General features: G+C 41.8%; 1 protein-coding gene across 1 annotated transcript in view; it reads left to right on the forward strand.

Moving 5' to 3' along the window:
• TRAF3IP1 (TRAF3 interacting protein 1) overlaps positions 1–16,406 on the forward strand; it is a 77,594-nt gene extending 61,188 nt beyond the window's left edge. The window contains exons 14-15 of the mRNA XM_040357573.1: positions 11,803–12,026; positions 16,074–16,406. Coding sequence (XP_040213507.1) covers positions 11,803–12,026; positions 16,074–16,239 — 390 coding nt within the window. The 3' untranslated portion in view covers positions 16,240–16,406. The remainder of the gene's footprint in view (positions 1–11,802; positions 12,027–16,073) is intronic.
• Positions 16,407–24,187: the final 7,781 nt, after the last annotated feature.

The raw sequence follows: 24,187 nt of genomic DNA on the forward strand, positions 1-24,187 counted from the left end.
TTTGTACTGGTTTTTGAGCCATTACTGCACCTGATAAGAAATACCCAAGCTATACGCAGACGCTTCTGATAAGATTGATGTACAGAATTCGGAAGCCCTGAACATAAACCTGGCTCCAGACACTTTGACCCGGATCCAGGCACATTTTCTCTATTCTTGGGCTTGCCAGAACAAATATCTGGGCATGTACTTGACTCCTTCTGTTGTGGAGATCTTCAAAGAAAATGTTGACCAGGATGAACATTAACTCTGGCACCAACAAACATTTACATGCTTTGGGAGGCACAGTATTTTAAAAATGAAAGTAGTACACAGACTGTTCAACCACCTGCAGACCATTCCTGTGGCCATACCTCGGTCCGACAAAGGTGGAATTCCTGAATTTTCTTTGGATCCAAAAAAGAAAGCCGATTACTTGCTGGCTCTTAGCCTTACCGAAAGAGAGGAAGGATATTGGTTTCCTAGACCTATTTAAATAATATTATTATGCTGTTATTATGTCTTGTACACTGGACTGGATCAAACCTGCTAGAGAGAAGGGCAAGGTATGTCTGGAACAAAATTTGTTGCCACTTCCACTACAGACCCTCCCATGGCAAACTTCATGTTTACCAAATAAAGTGGAATCTCACCCCTTGATAGAAACTACCTTAGTGGTTATCAGTGGCAGCCCGGCCATTAGGGGCACACTAATCTACATGCAGGGCGGTGGATGCATCAATTCCAATGGGGGGGGGGGTTGATTTGAAGCACATGATTGGAGGCAGAAGCTCTAATGGGCTTCAAAAAAGGGTGGGCTTGGGGCGCAGAGCACAGCGTTCTGAGCCCACCCAGTTGTGTGAGAATAGCGAATGGATATTCTCACACTGATCTTCCTCCTGGCCAATCAGGAAGCGGGTCCTTAGACCCGCCAACCAAATTGGCTGAAAGGACAGGCGATCCTATTGGACGCCTAGGAGGAGGAGAGAGGAGACGCACGGCGGATGCCGCCGTGATGCAGAGAAGGAGGAGACGCCCGCTCCTCGCCCGCCCGCAACCTAGTGTTTTCAGACACTGTCTAGTACTTCTGTCACAATACAATGTCTCGGGAGGGAATCTTAGTTGCTAGTACACTATGTAAACTATATTGTGCATTACAGACTCCTGTATGTACACTATATTGTACATTACAGACCCCTGCAATATATATTCTCTATTGTACGTTACAGACCTCTGCACTATATACACTACATATACATATTGTACATTACATACAGTATGTCTGTCCAAAGTATTAATTGTCAACAGCTGCTGGCTGCTAAGTAGTCCCTAAATAATTGAATGAAGGTCTTTTTTAAGGTATGCTTAGATAGACAAAGTGATGGCTCTCTGTCTATTTTCAGTGTACACAAATCCACATGTAATAGAGTTTTGCTTTTAAAAAAATGATTGTACTGAGGTTTATAGATGTCTTTGAGACTTTGGCTTGTGGCACAGCAATCAAAGCATATTTTAAGAGCACAAGAAGGCTTTTGTTTTATTCAATCATGCCCTTTTATGCTCCTTCCACTGCAGTGACGGTGCATCCATAAGGGCCCATATTTTTTCAGGTAAAAAATGGGCATTTTTGTTTTGTTTTGTTTTTTTGTTTTTTTTTGGGGGGGGGGGGGGTTCTGCAGCCTGCTGAGCATTGCAAGCAGTTTATGGGCTCAATGTCGGGCTCCTGCAGAATCTCAGGATAGCTTTCTGCCCCTACGGGAGAGCAGGAAAATCGGAGAAACTACGAGAGCGCACACCAGTACCCTCCCAGTTCATTGAGATCTACAAGTCATCGGCCGTCATGGCAGACAAATATTTTGTAGCTCATTCATTCACAGATTGCTGTAAATGAATGATGCATCTGTGTGGATGGGACCTCGCACTGCTGCATTTTTTTTTTTAATTGTGTAAGGGGGGACAGGGAGAAGATCCCTGCTGGGGTGTCTTGAGTGGCAGAGGTACAGTGCCTTGGAAAATACTCCCTTGAAATTTTTTACATTATTTTCATCCTACAACCAAAAAACGTAAATGTTTAACGGTATTGTATGTGATAGACCAACACAAAGTGCCACATAATTATATCTGAAAAGTATGGCGTGCATTTGTATTCAGTCCCCTTTACTTTGATGCCCCTAACTAAAATCTAGTGCAACCAATTGCCTTCAGAAATCGCCTAATTTAGTAAATTGAGTCCACCTGTGTGCCATTTAATCTCCGTATAAATACAGCTGTTCTGTGAAGCCCTCAGAGGTTTGTTAGAGAACCTTGGTGAACAAACCGCATCATAAAGTCCAAAAAAAACACACCAGACATGTCAGGGATAAAGTTGTGGAGAAGTTTTTTTTTTCACAAGAAAAAGTTGTGGAGAAGTTTAAAGCAGGGTTAGGTTATAAAAAAAATATCCCAAGCTTTGAACAGAACACTGTCCAATCCATCATCCGAAAATGGAAAGGGTATGACACCACTGCAAACCTACCAAGACGGACAGGCTGGGCAAGGAGAGCATTAATCGGAGAAGCAGGCAAGAGGCACATGGTTACTCTGGAGGATCTACAGAAATCCAAAGTTGAGGTGGGAGAATCTGTCTACTGGACAACTATTATGCCTTGTACACACTATCGCAATTTCAGATGAAAAAAGTCAGATGGAGTTTTTTCATCGGATATTCCGACCGTGTGTGGGCCCCTTCTGACTTTTTTCCGTCGAAGTTTAGAAATAGAACATGTTTTAGTTTTGAAAATTCCGATCGTCTGTGTGTAACTCCGACGGAGAAAAAAACATGCATGCTCAGAATCAAGTCGACGCTTGCTCGGAAGCATTGAACTTCATTTTTCTCGGCTCGTCGTAGTGTTTTTACGTCACCGTCTTTTGGACTGTCGGAATTTTGGTCTGACAGTGTGTATGCAAGACAGCTTGAACGGAATTCCGACAGAAAATTCCATCGGATTTTATCCCATCAGAAATTCAGAGTGGAGAAGTTTAGAGTGGAGGGCATTAGTCGTGCATTCCACAAATCTGGGCTTTATGGAAGAGTGGCAAGAAGAAAGCCATTGCAGAAAGAAAGCCATAAGAAGTCCCGTTTGCAGTTTGCGGGAGCCATGTGGAGGACACGGCAAATAAGTGAAAGAAGGTGCTCTGGTCAGATGAGACCCAAATAGAATTTTTTGGCCTAAAAGCAAACCGCTATGTGTGGCAGAAACTAACACTGCACATCACCCTGAATACACCATCCCCACCTTGAAACGTGGTGGTGGCAGCATCATGTTGTGGGGATGCTTTTCTTCAGCAGGGACAGGGAAGCTGGTCAGAGTTGATGGGAAGATGGATGGAGCGAAATACAGAGCAATCATGGACGAAAACCTGTTATGCCGTGTACACACGATCGGTCCGATGTGTTTTCATCGGACAAACCGATCGTGTGTGGGCCCCATCGGTCTTTTTACCATCGGTGTAAAAAAAATAGAACATGTTTTTTAAATTTTTCCGATGGATAAAAAAAAACGATATGAAATTCCCATTGTCTGTGTGGAACTCCATCGGAGAAAATTCCATGCATGCTCAGAATCAAGTCGACACATGATCGAAAGCATTGAACTTCATTTTTTTTTGGCTCGTCGTAGTGTTTTACGTCACCGCGTTTTGGCACGGTCGGAATTTAGTCTGATAGTGTGTATGCAAGACTGATGAAAGTCGGCTTCATCGGATTTCCGGCGAAAAAAATCCATCTGATTTTTTTCCATCAGAAATCCGATCGTGTGTACACTGCCTTAGAGTTTGCAAAAGACTTGAGACTTGGGGTGGAGGTTCACCTTCCAGCAGGAAGACAAGCCTAAACATATAGCTACAATGGAATGGTTTAGAACAAAGCTTGTTCAGGTTTTAGAATGGCCCAGTCAAAGTCTAGACCTAAATTCAATTGAGAATCTGAGGCAAGACTTGAAAATTTATCTTCTGACAACAGACAGTTGGACGAGGAGTAAGGTCGCGTACACGCGATCGGTTAAACCGATGAGAACGGTCTGATGGACCGTTTTCATTGGTCCAAACCGATCATGTTTGGGCCCCATTGGTTATTTATCCATAGGTTAAAAAGCAATCTTGTTTTAAATTTTAACCGATGGATACCTAACTGATAGAAAAAAAAAACGATCGTTTGTAGGCATGTATGTAGACGGTTAAAAATCCACGCATGCTCAGAATCAAGTCGACGCATGCTTGGAAGCATTGAACTTAGTTTTTTTTCAGCACGTCGTTGTGTTTTACGTCACCGCGTTCTGACACAATCGTTTTTTTAACTGATGGTGTGTAGGCACGACTGACCATCCAGTCAGCTTCATCGGTTAACCGATGAAAACGGTCCATCAGACCGTTCTCATCGGATGGACCGATCTTGTGTACAGGGCTTAAGGATCTTCCTGACGGGGTCTGGGAAACCCAGAAATACCCAAGAGAAGATTAAAACATTTTCTGCTCAAAATAATTTAGGAACCACTTGGTGTCCAAGCTATTTTTTGTTTTTGTTTTTTTGTTTTTCCATAATTAAACTGGACTGTATGTGTTTTTTTTTTTTTTTTTTTTTTTTTTTATGTTTCTTGTGTCAGCAAAATTTTCAGTTTTCTTTTAAAGCACTCGTAACTGTTGGTTATATAATTATATTTGTGTACGGTAATCACAATTGAATAGCATATTTTGCCATACCTACAGGCAGAGTTGTGCAGTTCTTTTTATGATCTTGTTAACCACTTAAGCCCCGGACCAATATGCTGGCTAAAGACCCAAGGGGTTTTTACAGTTCGGGACTGCGTCGCTTTAACAGACAATTGCGCGGTCATGCGACGTGGCTCCCAAACAAAATTGGCGTCCTTTTTTCCCCACAAATAGAGCTTTCTTTTGGTGGTATTTGATCACCTCTGCGGTTTTTATTTTTTGCGCTATAAACAAAAATAGAGCGACAATTTTGAAAAAAATGCAATATTTTTTACTTTTTGCTGTAATAAATATCCCCCAAAAACATATATAAAACATTTTTTTTCCTCAGTTTAGGCCGATACGTATTCTTCTACCTATTTTTGGTAAAAAAAATCGCAATAATCGTTTATCGGTTGGTTTGCGCAAAATTTATAGCGTTTACAAAATAGGGGATAGTTTTTTTTGCATTTTTATTTTTTTTATCTTTTTTACTAGTAATGGCGGCGATCAGCGATTTTTTTTTTTCGTGACTGCGACATTATGGCGGACACTTCGGACAATTTTGACACATTTTTGGGACCATTGTCATTTTCACAGCAAAAAATGCATTTAAATTGCATTGTTTATTGTGAAAATGACAGTTGCAGTTTGGGAGTTAAACACAGGGGGCGCTGTAACATTTGGGGATCACTGTGTATGTGTTTACTAGTGTAGGGGGGTGTGGCTGTAGGATTGACATCATCGATCAAGTCTCCCCTATAAAAGGGATCACTCGATCGATGCGCTGCCACAGTGAAGCACGGGGAAGCCGTGTTTACACACGGCTCTCCCCGTTCTTCAGCTCCGGGGAGCGATCGCGACGGAGCGGCTAAAAACAAATAGCCGCGCCGTCGTCCCGGATCGCTCCCCGAGTGGACCCGACCTCCGCATGTACCGGGGGGGGGGTCCCGATCGGACCCCCCACCCACGTCTAGGCAGGCATGTACAGGTACGTTGATGTGCCTGTCCGTGCCATTCTGCCGACGTAAATGTACATGAGGAGGTCGGGAAGTGGTTAAACTATTATGCTTGGCATTTTTCCTAACTACCAGCTCAAATATCAGACCCGCCCAGTGCACACAAATCAAAATAATTGGTCTTGGAGTCTATGCGCTATTGTTCAATTTGCAGTTAGAAATCGTTCGTTTATCTGGGATTTGTGACTATGGTAATAATAGTCGTTCTTCTGCCAGCAGAATGTACTCTGCTCATTTTACTATATAGACCCTGAGAGATGTGCAGCTTCTCAGCTGTACAAGGGGAAATTATAGTTTTAATCTAGGTTAGTGGACTCCAGTGACCATGAATGTGCAGTTGTAAAGCTTGTATAGTTGTGTGGATATACGCCTCCTGTCTCGCATTTTTATTTTCTTCATTAATTATTCATGTAGACTTGGCATATGTAATACAGCCGTATATTTGTGTTGTAGCAGTGAACGTACATGCTAGTATAGTCTGTAAAAGGTTAGTGGAAGACTTGTCAAGGATTCCAGTAAGTGGTTAAAGTGGACCTGTAATTACAACACACTTCACATTAATCAGTAGGGAACATTTTTACATTGCAATTTCACATTACCAATTTCAGCAAAAAACGAGTTGTTTTTTCTATGGAAAAAAGCGCTACTCAAGTGTTTCCTCGTTTTTTAAGCTAAAGCTGCCAGGAGCATTTTGGTGGTTTTACATTATAATATACTAATGTAAACAGAAAAGTCACTGCGCTAAAATGACAAAAACTTAAACTAAGCTGCAACTAAAAGTGAAAATACACACTTGAAATAATAGCAAAAAATGTAGCTGCGCTGAGCCATCCCAGAAATTCCCTCTCAATGGAATGTCATAGGTGAAATGAAAATATAATTATAAGTAAAGGAATTGAGACAAATTCAATAAGACATGAGTGAATAAACGAACTGTGAAGAAATAGGTCAATAAAGTCCAAAAATTAAATGATTCAATTGACACAAACAGCGATATCTTGAATGAGTGAATAGCATCAGAAGAAATTCCACCACCAGAAGTGAAACCACCGTAAAAAATGTACGCTTGCCATAGGGCAAGCATTAGAAGCTTGTGGCTGTAAACCCCAGCCCGGGCCTTTATCCAGGGACACACCATGCAGCAGTTTCAAAATATCACTTCAAATGATCGCTAGATGCTTGCGCAGGTTCAAATATCATACAGGATGATCAGTGTACCGGGAATGAAAAAAGGGCTCACCATAGTGTCAATCCGTAGAACGGTAAGAATTTATTATGTTAAAAAAACACTTGCATAAAATCGAAGTAAAAACGGCATGTAAAGTAATGGCCGGCTATGCGAACGCCCGTTCGCTCCGACTTGGAACGCGATGACGTCAGCACGCCCACTCCTCCCGACGCGCGTTTCGTCACACAAATGACATTGTCTGGGGCTGTATACTGCAGAGATTCTTTTATGTTCAGACTTGCAATGTTTTTAGTAGACGTGCAGTGACATAAGAGAATTGTCAATACACAACCACTGTGCAGCCCTTCTAAGCAAAGGACGTAACTGTATAGCCTGCAATTAAGTTTCCCGAATTGTAGATATAAAATGAAACAACTATACAGTAAAACCTTGGTTTGAGAGTATTTTGCAAGATGAGCAAAATGTTTTAATAAATTTTGCCTTGATATACAAGTGATGTCTTGATATAAGAGTAGCGTCATGTAACAACTGAGTATAAAAAAAGAAGAGAGCAGCCTCTAATGCCGCGTACACAATATCATTTTTCGGCATGAAAGAAAACGTTTTTCATCATTTCCAAAAAACGACGTTTTTCCAACTTCATCATTAAAAACAATGTTGCCCACACACCATCGTTTTTAAAAAAATGATGAACAAAGCGCGCTGACGTACAACACGTACGACGGCACTCTAAAGGGAAAGTTCTATTCGCCTTTGGGCTGCTTTAGCCGATTCCTTGTTAGTAAAAGACGATTTGCGCTTTTTTGTCTGTTACAGCGTGATGAATGTGCTTGCTCCATTATGAACGGTAGTTTTACCAGAATGAGTGCTCCCATCTCCTAACTTGCTTCTGAGCATGCGCGGGTTTTAAACGTCGTTTTAGCCCTCACGCGATCATTTTTTACAACCCGAAAAACAAAATTTTTTAAAATGACGTTAAAAAATGCAGCATGTTCGAATTTTTTTTTTTTTTTTTGTCGTTTTTCAGAAACTGAAAAACCATGTGCAGCCCACACACGATCATTTTAAATGACGTTTTTAAAAACAATGTTTTCTTTCATGCCGAAAAATGTGTACGCGGCATAGGACCCCTTTCACACTGAGGGCGTATTGCAGGCGCTATAGCATTAAAAATAGCGCCTGCAATCTGCCCTCAAACAACTGCTCCATTGTCTCCAGTGTAAAAGCCTGAGGGCTTTCACACTGGAGCGTTGCGCTAGCAGGACGGTAAAAAAAGTCCTGCTAGCCGCATCTTTGGAGCAAGTGAAGGAGCGGTGTAAAATCGATGGGATAGCGTGGCTAATACCGCCTGCAATGCGCTGCTTCAGCAGCGCATTGTGGGTGGTTTTAGCCATTTGTTGGCCGCTAGCGGGGGTTGAAAGCGCCCCGCTAGCGGATGAAATGTGCCGCAAATCCGCCCATAGTGTCGGTGGTAAAAATAGCAGAGTTTTACCACCGACGCTATGGGCGGCTCAGTGTGAAAGGGGTCTTGGTGTAGCAATATGGTTACATTTAATGAAGGTACAACATTTAGCAACTTATCGCCTCTTCTTTTATACCCTGTAAAAAATGCTTTGATATACAAGTGCTTTGGATTACAAGCATGTTTCTGGAACAAATTATTTTCGCAAACCAAGGTTTTACTGAACATACAAACAAGGTTTAAAACATTAAATAATATTGATAAGATGATTCACATTAAGCTGATTGCCTTCACAAAAAAAAGGTCAAAAATACTTTTATATTCGCATTTTTCAAATATGATTTTGTAAGGTGGGCTAGATCAGCCTTTTAAACGTGGTATTGATTACCCATCTTTGTTCCGTGTTTGCAGAGACTTTTACAACTATTATCATGCTCTGAGGAACTTTTAGATTGTGTTGGTAACCATGCTGCGTGTCTGCAGCTGTCTGGAACGTTACATGGGGGTCTATTTATCAAAACAATGGAATGTAGAGCTTTAATCCTTGGTGCATTCAGCGCGCTTTCATGTTCGAGAGCTGCCATTTTTCAATCCCGGAAATTTTTGTTTTGTATTTAAAGTGAAACTTTGTAATTTTTTTCAACTTCCCATCTATCAAATCTTCTGCCCTTGTTAGTTTTAGCTTTGGATAGTAAAACATTTTTATTTTTTTCTACCAGTAAATACCTTATACAGCCCACTGAAGTGCTTGCTTCATATTTTCGCCTTTTCTCCAGCACTGTTGTGTTTTGTTTTGTTTTTCCTTTTAAAGACAGGTCCACTTGATTCATCTAAAAAGCTGGAAACTTGGGACCAGTTACTCTGTTTTGTAAATTCAGTCCACTGTGGATCATATAGCAGTAGGCAGACAATACAACTGGGATGAAGAGCAAAGTCTGTGTTTTTCACATTTTTGTGGTTTATATTGCAACCAAATAGGCTAATTAACAATTCAGTAGGCAGGTGCTCTCTAAGGAACGTTTTCCAAGCAGCAATCTTAGCAGCTGTTGTAGCTAAATCTTCTTTTTTCAGGTTGAGCATGCATCTGTTCCTGTGCAGAAATGCTGACCTGTCAGTATTGTTTGAGCTTCTCGGTATTAGAACTTGTGATAAATCATTAACTTGTTCATGGTGGCAACCATCCGAAAGGTTGAGAAATCTATTGTTTCAATTGTTTTTTTTATAGAAGGGTCATTGTTCACCTCACTTATTAAATACATAGAAGATCATTTATTTTTCTGACTAGAACCTTTTTTTGCAGAAACTTTAACCACCTTTGGAGAAACTTTAACCATGTTAAAGCTGAGTTTCAGGTAAAGTGTTCAATACAAAATTGAAATCCATATATGGGAGTTTTAACCCACTACGGGATTTCTATTTCTGCCTATATGGTCCTAAGGTTTACAGAGTCCTACTATACAGAACAGATAGGTTGGTGACATTGCTCCCAGCCTCTAAAGCAGGGATATGCAATTAGCAGACCTCTAGCTGTTGCAAAACTACAAGTCCCATCATGCCTCTGACTGGGTGTCATGCTTGTGGCTGTCAGAGTCTTGCTATGCCTCATGGGAATCGTAGTTCTGCAACATCTGGAGGTCCGCTAATTGCATATCCCCGCTCTAAAGAGACACAACCCTCTCCTCCAATCAGCTTATTCCTTGTCAACACATGTGCAAACCAGCACACTAGATGGGTGCCTAGTGCTATTCCTGACTCTCCGCCCAGGTTCACACTGGGTACGATTTTGCTTTGATTTGAGATGCGATTTCACATGTGAAATCGCATCTCAAATCGCCGGCAATTGTCGTCAATGACACCGTCCTAATCGGTGCGACGCCGCATCTGCGGCGCTGCACCCATTTCAAAAAGTAGTTCCTGCACTACTTTTTGCGATTTCGGCCCGCGATTTACATTGACATCTGTGCAGAAACCTGCACAGATGTCTCTTAAATCGCGGCCGAAATCGAGACAGCCAGCGGGAGTGAAATCGTGCAAGTTCAGCTGAACTCGCACGGCTTCACTCCCGCAGCCCAGTGTGAACCAGGGCTCTTAGTCAGAGTGCACTGATTCCCAATGTGCATTTAAATACACATTTTAAAGTTTTTGTAAAGGTTCCGTTTTTTTTTTTATTAAATCGCAAACATGTTATGCCTACTTGCTCTGTGCAATGCTTTTGCACAGAGCAGCCCTGATCCTCCTCCCTCTTTTCGGATTCCCTGCCACCGTTCCTGGCCCCTCCCCCCGCTAAGTGCCCCAATAGCAAGTTGCTCGGGGGGCACTCGTGTGTGTGCTTGCTCCAGAGCTGCCTCTGTGTGTCTATAAGACACCCTCTGCTCCCTCCAATGGCTCCTGCTGCTGTGCCTCAGCCAATGAGGTGGGAGAGACCAGGTAAGTAGAAGGGGGGCTGAGGGGGGGAGCCGCACACTGAAAGTTTTTTTTTTTTTTTTTTTTTTTTTTAACTTCAGGCTTACAATGCCTGAAGGTTAAAAACCTTTGGTCTGTAGAACCACTTTAAAGTGATACAAAAATCTCTTCTTCTTTATTATTTTTAAAGTAAAAAAAACAAAAAAAAAGCATGTCCTACTTGCCTGCTCTGTGAAATAGTTTTGCACAGAGCAGCCCAGATCCTCCTCTTCTCGGGTCCCTCTTTGGTGCTCCTGGCCCCTCCCTGTCAAGTTCCCCCCACAGCAAGAAGCTTGCTATGTGGGCACCCGAGCCGAGCTGCAGCTCCCTGTGTCCATTCAGACACGGAGCCAAGGTTTGGCCCCACCCCTATTTCTCCTGATTGGTTGACTTTGACAGCAGCGGGAGCCAATGACTCCGCTGCTGTGTCTCAGCCAATCAGGAGGGAGAGTCCTGGACGGCTGAGGCACTCGTGCAACATTGCTGGATGGAAAGAATGCTCAGGTAAATATTAGGGGGGGGGGCTGAGGAGGGCTTCTGCACTCAGTTTTTTTTTATCTTAATGCATAGAATGCATTAAGATAAAAAACCTTCTGCCTTTACAACCACTTTAAGGATTTTGTAATGGCTACATAACTTCTTTAATTGCGGTTTTATTTGTATCTGTCTGGAGTTAAGCTGATTTTTAAATCTTCTTATATTTTGTCTGCCTTGGTTTCTCTTTTTACCTTTTCTTCACCATTCTAATAATTTTTTTTAAATAAAACCTTTGTTTTGATTACATGTCCTATTTTAGACCCAGTGATGTTATAACTGAGGCTTGGTGCTTCTTTATTCAATGCAAGCAGATCATATCTATGTGGTACTGTGTAGAAAATTGCAGCTCAACCGACATGGTGTGAATAGGCTTTAAATGTTTTCTCGTATAACGCCTGTAATAGCTTCTGTGTTTCAGAAAATCTTTCAGCTATTTAAATTATTTTCAGGGCAAGGCCTTTTTGACTGATAATGGAAGACAGAAGGAAAAGGATATGGTGACAAAGGAGATTGGAAAGCTCAGGAGCTCCATTCAGATCGTGTGTCGCAGTGCTCTGCCACTTGGCAAAATTATGGATTATATCCAGGAGGACATGGACACAATGAAGAATGAGTTGCAGATGTGGAGAAAAGAAAACGGCGAACATGCAGAGGTTCTGCTAAGGGAGCAGAGGTATTTATCATACTCCTTGGCTATACTATATATGCTCACTTCTAATGCAAGTTATACAATTGAATTGCACTTGACGTTGTGCGCCCAGAGCTGGGAGGTGCTGCCACTTTTGCATTATATCAAGAAATAAAGCATTGCATTAAAGTGGAGCTAAAGTAAAAAACAAAATTGTGAACAGGCAGGCTCGTTGTAATGTTTTTTCTGCAATAAAATACACTTGCCTGTCTGTTTGCAATTCCCTGAGGCATGTAAACTGAGGTGTGTATGCACACCTCGGTTTACATCCTGGCAAAAACCCTGTGTGATGAGATGACCAAACTCCAATTAATGCACAGGAGTGACCTCATCCTGTGCCAGCCAATCAAGATGGCCCGAAGACTGGCACCTGGAGGAAGAGGGGGTAGAAGTTGCCAGTGTCATTGAGGACCTTGCAGACATTGGCCTGTTGGAACTAAGGTAAGTATTTTTGCCTTTAGATCCTCTTTAAAGTGGTAGTAAAGTCTTCTTTTTTTTTCACTTGTACCTAGAAGTGAATATCTCCTAAACTTTCACTGTTTAGGAGATATTCACACTGCATGCAGCCGGCGACGTCACCGGCGCATGCGCTCTGAAAGGGCGGCATACCTGTGCCATCCCTTCAGAGCTCTGTGATGTCATCACGGCTCAGCCAATCAGATGACTGGAGCACGCTAACCCAAAAGGAAGACCGGGGTGAAGATGGAAGCCCTGTCAGAGGTGACATCTAAGGTAAGTATTTCATAATGTGCTAGCAGATTTTGCCATTGTCTTGCAGGTTGTTTTTGTTTTTAAAGGTGTGGTTTACTACCGCTTTACTGCAGGACAGAAAAAATCCCTTTAATGGTGCCTCTGATAAGCAGTTTAAAACTGACAAGGGTTCTAGGTTCTAACTCTTCCCTACTGTTTGCACAAATAGGGAAAAAAAGTTTCTTTCTCATGCGTTGGGGGACAGTAATTCAGATACAATTTGGTTATGTTGCCACCTCCTCCTCGACCCGGTGCTTCGGACCGGGTCGCGGGAGCACGCCCGCGACCCACGGCTATGCACTTAAAGAGGACGTACCTGTACGTGCTTGTGCCCAGCCGTGCCATTCTGCTGTTGTGTTCCCCAAGCGCTGATCAACTAGATGTCGGCAGCGGCGGGGGGGGGGGGGGGGGACTTGGCTTTCTCTTAGGGGACACGAGGCTGCATCTAGGGACATTGGCTGCATCTAAGGACATGGCTGTATCTAGCGACGTATCTTCAGATACGCTGCGTAAGTGCATCTATGCGCCTGACCCACAAACTAAGAGACAAACTAAGAGACTCCTAAAAACAGGCTTCATCCCACCGACGTAACTTGTCTACGCCGGCGTAGCGTGGGTGCATATTTACACTGGACGCATGTGGCACTCCCATTGATTTTCTATTCAAATATGCAAATGAGGGAGATACGGCGATTCACGAACGTACATGCACCCGGCGCAGGCTACGCGCGATGCGCGTAAGTTGTACGTCCATAAAGGAGGTGTAACTCGGCACCAGATGTGCACAGGTCAGCTGTCCAGCTGCACCATCACCGTAACGGACAAGCTGAGCAACCACACTTGCAGGACCACATCTGTATGCCAACATGCCAGGCAGGGCTGCCATCAGGAATTATGGGGCCCCTTACACAGCTTCAGGCATGGGCCTGGGGGGATGCTGCCGCGAATTGAGAAAGAAGGAATAAAGAAAAATATATATAAAAAAGGGGGGTAGCCATCCGGGACCTCTGGGCTCTTTAATAAATAAAAAAAAAAAAAGAAACCTCTGGGCCCTTTAATAAAAAATAAATAAAAACAAATATATAAAAAAAATTGAAATAAGCGTTTATTAAAAAAAGGGAAGTTTCCATCTGGGGACCTCTGGGGCATTTAAAAATATATAATATAATATAATATATATATATATATATATATATATATATATATATATATATATATATATATATATATATAAAAAAATAAACATTTCTAAAAAAAATAAGAAAAAGGGGGCTTGCCATCTGGGTTCCTGTGGGCCTCCAGGCCCCTGGGGACCTCTGTACCCCCCTGATGGCGGCCCTGATGCCAGGGGCATCCATGGTCATAGCACTACTGCGTCCACAGGCACGGAGGGGGGCACGGGAGAGGATATACCGAACGCGCATGAGCGTCTTTGACCGGAATCCCCAAACCAGAGGAGAGAGAAGATGCATGGCTGCGCAAAAGTACTGTGCTCCAGGGGGAAAACAAGCAAACTGGTGTACTTTTGCGCTGGACGGGCGTATGGCTGGGCGTATTTATGTGCTTGGCCCAAGCCGGTGGGCCGGCGTATCTAAGGAAGTTGCGCCGGCGTAGTTGTGAGCATGTGCATAGGGGTGCTGGGCATACGTCCGCATCACGGCGCACGCGCCGTTCATAATATGCTGGGCGTAAAACATTGCACCACGCTCGGACCTTCATTTGCATGGGGTCACACCCACTTCCACCTACGCCGGTCTGCGCCTTCGAAATCCATGCCACGCCGATGCAGCTTTGGGAGCACTGGCTTCCTGAATTCCATGCTTGCCTCTCTGCGCTGCGTTGGCGTAGCGTAAAGAAGATACACTACGGCGGCATAAATATGCGCCGATGTCTGTGAATCCAGGCCATAGAATTTTCTTTTGGTGGTATTTAATGACCATTGGGTTTTTTATTTTTTGCGCTATAAAAGAAAAAAGACTGAAAATTCTGTTTAAAAAAAAAAAACGAATTACCGGGGCAGGAGCACAGTGCACACTCAGCACATGGAAGCAAAGGTGCCAGTGTGCTGCCTGACCACAATGACCTAAATACAACAAACAAAAGTCACTGCCCCTACCTATGGCTGGTCTATACAATAAGGAGCGCTGGAAAGGGCGCATATACATACAAAAACATAGAATATCCCGGCTATGGTCAGGCAGCACACTGGCACCTTTGCTTCCATGTGCTGAGTGTGCACTGTGCTCCTGCCCCTTTAATGAGGGCTGGGCTACCTCCAGTCACCTGTCCCTTATCTATCCATCAGCAGTCATGTGCTCCTACTGAGGAGACTTAAAATGCAATGTTATAGTTAGGACTGCAGTATACAGAGCGCCTTGACGGGGTCTGCAGCTTACACATGCATTTGCAAATGCGTGCAACTTAACCTCTGTTTTTAACGCACACAGTTAGACAGGTGAATTTGGTTGGTTGCTGATTGGTCGGTAAGTTTGAGCCTGGATATTCTATGTTTTTGTATATTACTTCTCGTGCCGTGGAAGATTGCTAATTTAAGTTTAGCCCTTTCTTTGTATTCATTTGTTTCCATGAATGGGGACAGTTTTTCTTTCAAAATCAATGTTTTTACTTTATATTTTCTCCCCTTGAAGATTATTCCTTGGAGTTTTCTCTCACACTGGTTAAAAAACTCATACCATTCCTCCATTAACTCCTTTTCCTCAATCCCATTATTTGGTCTGACATCCCACCGTAATCTTAGGGGTAGTATTTTGTTTGGCACATCTTTCCAGGGTGGCAGTATCCCACCATGTACTTATTTTCCTTGTTCAATGTCCATATTGTGTTCCATATTGTCCTCCCGGGAAGATTTCCCCTTCTGCATAAAATTAAATATATCCATTGTGGCAAGGTATTGTCTCACCCGACCACAGGAGATGAGACTAAAAAATATTTGATTAAAATAAACCTGCGCTGGTGTCTGACTATCAAAACTACATGAACTTAACAAACAACGCGTGTAACTAAAACAAAATTAATGTAAGAAGTTTTGAATATTAGCCCAGTTGCTGCACCACTCCGGTGCATTATAAACCAATGTATACAAGAAATATGCACAACTCAGACTTTACGTGTCAAATTGCCTAGACAACTCTATTGTGAAACAATGTGCTTTAAAGCGGAGCTCCAGGCTCCTTCAGAAAAAAAATAAGTCAGCAGCTACAAATACTGTTACGGTTACAGCTTTACATATACATGTGACCATGTTATTTTCTTTTTCATCAGCATCACTGACTCGGCTGTGGAACCTCTTAAGGCTGAACTTGTCGAGCTTGAGCAACTTATCAAGGAACAACGTGATAGGATCTGCACAGTGAAAGGAAACATACTGCGGAATGAAGAGAAAATCCAGAAGATGGTTCAGAGCATGAGTGGCTCGAATAGAGACTGAATTATGCAGTAATAGTCCAGACAGTAATAGACAGTCCATATCTCTGTGGCACAAATGACTTGTTTTTTCTAGGTCCAGTACTTTTAAACCTATTTATTCAGTTGCTGTTCAGGGTGCGTCTGTGAATTGTATACATTCCATTGGAGGTTTGTGCTTTTTTTTTTTTTCGGGAAGCATCTCCTGCTTTACAGAGCAATGCCAGTCATTGCCTGAGCTTCATAACTGAATATCATAATCTCTTGCTGAAGGGCCAGTCTTTTCTTTACAGGGCCACTTCTGCAGTGGTTCTTCTGGAGAAACCAGTTGTCTTTTGATCAGTGCATATCCTATAGAGAATATGCAACGTTTTGGTCCTATATGGTCTAGATCAGGGTTGTCAAACTTAATTTCATCATGGGCCTTAAAAGGGCCAGTTGTATCTGTAAGATTAGATGTCCAGCGCACCCCCTCCCCTTACATTAGATTTTAACCACTTAACCCCCGGACCATATTGCTGGTCAAAGACCAGAGCACTTTTTGCGATTCGGCACTGCGTCGCTTTAACTGACGATTGCGCGGTCGTGCGACGTGGCTCCCAAACAAAATTGACGTCCTTTTTTTCCCACAAATTGAGCTTTCTTTTGGTGGTATTTGATTACCTCTGTGGTTTTTAGTTTTTGCGCTATAAACAAAAATAGAGCGACAATTTTGAAAAAAATGAATATTTTTTACTTTTTGCTATAATAAATATCCCCCCCAAAAAAAATAAAAAATAAAAAAAAAAATATATATATATATATATATATATATATATATATATATATATATATATATATATATATATATATATATATATATATATATATATATATATATAATCCTCAGTTTAGGCCGATACGTGTTCTTCTACATATTTTTCGTAGGGAAGGGGTTAAGTATGTTCTAACTGTAGGGGGGGTGGACTCACTAGGGGAAATTGCCAATCTTCTGTTCATACATTGTATGAACAGAACATCAGCATTTCCCTCCCTGACAGGACCAGGAGCTGTGTGTTTACACACACAGCTCCCGGTCCCCGCTCTGTAACGAGCAATCGCATGTGCCAGGCGGCGATTGCGCCCGCCGGGCACGCGCCCCTAGTGGCCTGCGCGAGAGCCGACGTATAGCTACGGGCTCTCGCGCAGGGGAGCGACCTGCCGCCGTAAAATTATGGTGGCTGGTCGACAAGTAGTTAAGAGCCAGCCCACCATCAGAAGTCGAGTCCCCTTACCTCTCTTAGATCACAGTGCACCCCCCCTTACCCTATGCTGCTGCTGGGAAGAAGATGAATGCATTGCTTGAAAGCAGAAAGTACAGGGTCTGAAGGAGGACCAGAGGAGGGCTGGAGCTCTCCTGCAGCTGCGAGGGCCACATGAAATGGCATGAAGGGTCGGATTCGGCCGGTGGGCCTTCTGTTTGACACCTGTGGTCTAGATTATAAGTCAAACGTTCATGCAGTACTTGCATTATGTGAATATGACTCCTGGTGGAAAAACTGTGTAATCATTACCAATACTTTTAGCACCAGTTAAGGAATTTTCCCTAAAGGGTTAGTTCACCTTTTCAGAATTATTTTTTTTAAGGTGAACTACCACTGTACAGCCTCCTGGTCCACACTGATCAGCTGTCGGTGCCTATGCAGCCAGTCCAGGGATTTGAAATACCATTTATTAAAATATAAAACTCCAAAACATATAGTCACAAACCAAGATAAGTATCAGGCTAATATACAAATAAAGCCAAAGAACACTCCAACAATAAGCTTGAATTGTCATTCTGTGTAGGTATCAGCAACGTCATGAATGAATTCAGGGCACAGATTATATCGCCAGCGAGCAGTGGCCAGGCATTTCACAAATGTCTCCAATAGATGTCTGCAAAAAATATATGCAGGAAACTGTTAACAGAAATAGGACAATATGTTCCCCACAAATATATATATATATATATATATATATATATATATATATATATATATATATATATATATATATATATATATATATATATATAATATATAAAATCTCTCTTTCAGGAGACCATAGGGACCAGTGTTTCTAGCATAAGGTAGCAGTAGTATCCTGTTACAGAAGAAGTCTATCAAGCCCGAGATGGGTAGAGGTGATACTCGGTTCCCATAAGTATGCACACAACAAAAAACAAAATGCCCATGGGACTTTTAAGGAGCACACCTCAAGTAAAAAGTATAAATTATTTAACAAACATTTAAAAACAACATATAAATCAATGTGGCATTTTTGTCATAGACCTTTCCATGAGATCTGATTGTGTAATGCTGATGAATGTCTGTAGTCTAGGATGACTGCTAGGTCTCTACGCGTTTTGCGGGAGGAGTTTTGCTTGCGGGAGAAGCACAGATGGATGCAGATGATTTAGGACTCCTGGCCTAGTAGCTGGTATAATTGACTCTTTTTAAAGATCAAAAATTATATAAATGAATATATATATAAACGGATGGGTTTGATACCCTATACTTGTGAAAGAGATTCATAAGTATAGGTCATTGTTGTGTTTGAGCGTCTCCCTCGCAGGGGGTGGGCCTTCCTAGTTTGGGACATAGAAGCATTTTTTAAAAATAACCTCAGGGGACCCTCTCAAATGCTCACAATGCCTGAAAAACAATTACATTATTAACTATTTCAGCCATTCTGTGACAGAAGAGAGAGCAGCAGCAGGAAGAGCAGTGTGCTTTGTAGATGGCTTATTTTTTGTGTTTTCACTATGGATGTGTGGAAATGCTCCTGATGTTGAGAGGTCCAGAGTTTGTCGCTACTGGACTCAGCATGTGGTGAAATTTGTGGGGGTTTTTTCAACATTTTTCTATGGTCAAAAATGAACAGAAAATGTTTCCCCTTTAAAAACGCTTATAAACGAACGCTCATAAATATGGTTTACTGCGTTTACAAGCATTTTGCGTTTGAAATGCCAGTAAACTACAGTCCTGAACACGATTTTCCTGCTTTCAAAAAAATGCCTGTAACCTCGACTGCCTCTAAATGACTATAAACGGCTGAGTGTACATGTACATATAAGATAACATAGAGGAGAGTTCAGCTGAAAAAACACCCAACTGCTCCTAAACTTCAGTTTAGCCGCTGTAGTGTACATGAGGCCCAACCAATAGGTGATCATCGGTGACAGCCCACAGCATACCCAGGCGCGGGATCAAATCCGGTCTTGAAACGGCAACAATACAAAGGCACATAAATGTTTCTGCCAACTAAATCGAACTGCCCCAACAACTGTCAACGACACTGGGGGAAAAAAAATGTGTGTGTGTGTGTGTGTGTGTGTACACACTAAATAAAAAAATATTGTTGATCATCTTAAAAATTATAAAAAAAAATAAAAAATCGAAATTGGATATCTCACCACTGCCCCCAAGTGAATCAATCAAATTAATACGGGTTAAAATTAAAAAAATAATTCTGTTGCCATACTGTATTCAAATAGTGTGATCTGATATAATACAAAAATATTAATGACAATTTTTTACCAATCTATACTAGCATTTAAATATCCTGCAGGCAGGTGGCTCTGAGGAAAATGGTATAACCCCCAAAATGCATTAACATCTGGTTCTGCAATGTGCTGTCGCCGATACCTACCCAGAGTCATGGTTAAAGCTCATTGTTGGAGTGTGCTTTGGCTTTATATTAGCCAGATACTCATCTTGGTTTATAAGTATATTTTTTTGTTTTTAAAATTTAATAAAGTGTGTCTTAGGTTGTGTTTTTGAGGCTGGTGTGCCCTTCTTTTTTTCCTTATCCAGTTTTTCAGGATCCCCCATATCCAAATAGGGCAGCAAGGCCCGAAGTTTACCCGAGTAACTGTAAGCTGTTGAAGCGAGCGAGGAAGCCAATTGTGTTAGAGCAGGGTTTTTTCTCTTCCGTTCATAGACGGACACAGCCTTCTTTGACATTAGGGTTATGCTTCTTCCTACCACTTCTGGTAGGAAGAAGCATAACCCTAATGTCAAAGAAGGCTGTGTCCGTCTATGAACTCAGAGAAATGGATTTTACAGTGAGTACAAAAATCCTATTTTTTGCATCCATCTGTGTGTGCCACTGACATTTGTACACTTAGGCGTGGAAGAGATTTTTGGTCTGTATATTTAGTCATTTAAGCTGGAAAGTACAGATTTTGTTTGTTGCACAGAACACAATTGAGTGGCGAGCGAATGAGGTCTTTGACTAGAGATTTTTCTATGTTTGTTACACTCCTAACTCTTTCTTCACTTAGACAAAAGCCTGAGCACCTTCTACTCTAAAAGCCATTTTCTGCAGTAGGGCCCTAGTCTGATGTCACTGTGTCTAGGTCCCACACTGGTAGCCGCCTGTTATCACATTCTGCACATTCAGGGCTTGTTCATTCTAAAAGGTCCCATTCAGACTGTCGCATTAATGTGGCCTTTGTCAAGACCGCCCATTTATTTTTAATGGGTTGAAGGCGCACCTAATGCACTAGAAAATGCACCTGACCTTTGTTTTTTAGTGCTGACGTGCGGGTGTGCTGCCCGCTGCCCATGTGATGGGGTCTGATTAAAAATGAATGACGGTGCACCATGGTTCATGCTTTACAATGCACTATTTACAAATCATTGCCACAATGCAAAGATGTCAGTGTGCCCATAGAGCTTTCTCTTGCATTTTCCAGGGCAGTCCATGGACCTAAGAAATCAATTCTTTTCATCGGGGTACATTTACAGCAGTGCGCTATGCTTTGATCTGCATTTTCTCGTTAATATCAACAGTTATGCGTTAACATGTGCTAAAGCGCATATTGTGAACAAGCCTTTAGTACTGATCTCCAATCTGTCATTTCATTTTCACCTGTCCACTTCTATACAAACTGCTGCTAACAGAAGATTTTGTTTTGCACAGGTGAGTGATCACTACCAGGCTGTATGGACACAGATTTTATAAATTGTATTGTGTACAAATTATTTATATACATAATCACATGACAAAATTTGTGTGAACATTTTGTATAACTTAAAAGCGTTACATTCTATCAGATTGTTTTAATTTTTGCTATAAAATCTATTAAAACCGACTGCTTCTTTGTTTGTGTGTATTTGCATGTGGTGGGGCTTCCTGATTATAGTGGGAGTTGGACCGTGTTGCTCTGTTGCTGAGAATTAAAATTTCTCAACTTTATTTATTTGTTTACACTTTCAGGTTGCGCCACCTGATTATTATGATTGTAGACATAGGCGTGCGCAGCCTATTGCATTAGGGTGTGCACCCTAAGGCCCCTTTCACACGGGGCAGCGGAGGTGCTGTAACGGTATAGCGGTGCAATTTTTAGCGCCGCTATACCATCGTATTTACCGCGATATTACCGCCGGCAATGCCCCTCTGCAGAGGCGCATTGCCGGCGGTATTACACATATTCCACATTGAAGACTACAGGGCACAATTTTTTCAGGCGGTATAGCAGCGCTATTTTTAGTGCTAAACCACCTGAAAAACGTGTCGGTGTGAAAGGGGCCTAAATCTCAAACACACATGCATGTGTGTGTGTCTACATATATATATATGACCCTGGAACATTGATTTTCCTGCCGGCACAGTGAAAGAGAAGAGCATAAACACTTCTCTTATGGTAGAGCCGGTAAGAGGAGATCTTTCCCATGTTCCTGTTGCTACACAGAGTGATAATACTAATGCACATGGGGTGATTGGGGTGTGCCTGGGCACACCCTGTGCGCACGCCTATGGAGCAACTGGATCACAGTGGACTGAAATTTATTGTTGATCTCTGTGGTTCACAAGCATTGAAGATGATTTGGAAATAGCCTCTGCTTAGCACCTGAAAACCTCCTCCCATTCATTCCAGTATGTTTTTTTTTTTTTTCACACCTGGGTGGTGCGCTTGCAGGACTTTCTGAAAAGTCCTGCAAGCAGCATCTTTGGGGCGGTGTTTTTTGGGTTAAAAGCTCCCTGCTACCAGCCGAAATGCGATGCAAAAGCGCCGCTTAAACAGCGCTAAAGTGATTTTTGATATACCTTGTTTAGCCACTAGATGGTTGTGTTATTTATCAGTTTTTATTTATCAGTTTTTATCTATCAGTTTTTCATCCATTTTTACATCCGTTGTTTTTTTTTTTTTTTTTTTCTTTTTACATCTGCCAGGTAGAGTCCTTAACCACCTGCTTACTGGGCACTTAAACCCCCCTTTGTTCCCGGACCAATTTTAAGCTTTCAGCGCTCTCACACTTTGAATGTCAATTACTCAGTCATACAACATTGTACCCAAATGAATTTTTTGTCCTTTTTTTTTCATACAAACAGCTTTCTTTTAGTGGTATTTGATCACCTCTGGACTTTTTATTTTTTGCGCTATAAATGAAAAAAGACGGAAAATTTAGAAAAAAAAACAAATTTTTTCTTAGTTTATGCGATAAAATTTAGCAAATTATTTATTTTTCTTCATAAATTTTGGCCACAATTTATACTGCTACATATCTTTGGTAAAAATAACCCAAATTAGTGGATATTATTTGCTCTTTGTGAAAGTTAGAGAGTCTACAAGCTATGGTACAAATCATAAAAAAATGATCACACCTGTTGTACCGGTGGCCTATCTCATTTCTTGCGACCCGAACACGCCACGAAAGTACAAATACCCCCCAAATGACCCCTTTTTAGAAAGTAGACATTCCAAGGTATTTAGTACATGATGAGGTTTTTGATGATGTAATTTTTTTCCCACAATTCTTTGCAAAATTAATATTTTTTTTATTTATTTTTTCCCCCCTCACAAAATTGTCATTGTAATAGGTTATTTCTCTCACATGACATGTGTATACCACCCGAAAATACATTCTGCTACTCCTCCTGAGTATGGCGATACCACACGTGTGGGACTTTTTCACAGCCTGGCCACATACAGAGGCCCAATATGCAGGGAGCACCATCAGGTGTTCTAGGAGCATAAATTACACATCTAACTAGTTGACTACCTATTACACATTATTATTTTTATTGAATTTTCAAAACACGTATACAATAACAGGCCACATACGTGATCAACATTGACCGGTTAAAACACAGAGACCGGTGTACAAAACCAGAACATGACAAAACTTAAAAAAAAAAGGGGGGGGGAGGAATGGGGGGGACAGAAATGCTTGCATTAAACACCGTCAACGTTCGCTGAACGGACTAGGATGAATAGAAATGAGATGGGGGTCAGAGCACAACCGATTCCCCCCCCCACACAATATACATATGACTCTTCCGCCCACACCCACCTCCAGTGCTAAATCAAATGACGTATGGCCCCATTCCCTCTCAAGGAGCCCATCCATAACAATAGATTACCACAAGATCCTCCACAAAATTGAACAGTCACCCCTATGCGTGTAGATCATATTTCTCCACAATTCCCTCCTACAGGATTCCCCGACCACTGTAGCTGCTAGACACTAAACTTCTCCATCAAAGTAGCTTAGTCTGACACCGTATCTGTGGAGGCCATCCAACCCCATAATACCTTATCGAACTTGGTCAATGCCCCTCTACTCAAGTATGTGGCTTTGTAGAATGGGGTGGCTTTGTTGACTAATACCTTCCAGACTGTCACCGTCGGAGCAGAGGAACTTTTCCAAGAAAGAATAATTTGTTTCTTAGCATAGAAGAGCACAAGAATGAGAAGAGTCCTTATGACTACCTATTACACTTTTGAAGGCCCTGGAGCACCTGGACAATGGAAATGCCCACAAAGTGACCCTATTTTGGAAAGCTAACACCCCAACGTATAATCTATGAGGCATAATGAGTCTTTTGAACGATTCATTTTTTTTCCAAACGTTTTTGGAAAATTAGAAAAAAAAAGAAAACGCTATTTTTTTTTACGCAAAGTTGTCTATTTATAAGATATTGCCAACACATAGCATGTACAT

Source organism: Rana temporaria, chromosome 6, assembly GCF_905171775.1.
Source record: "Rana temporaria chromosome 6, aRanTem1.1, whole genome shotgun sequence".
In the NCBI taxonomy this organism is placed as follows: domain Eukaryota; kingdom Metazoa; phylum Chordata; class Amphibia; order Anura; family Ranidae; genus Rana; species Rana temporaria.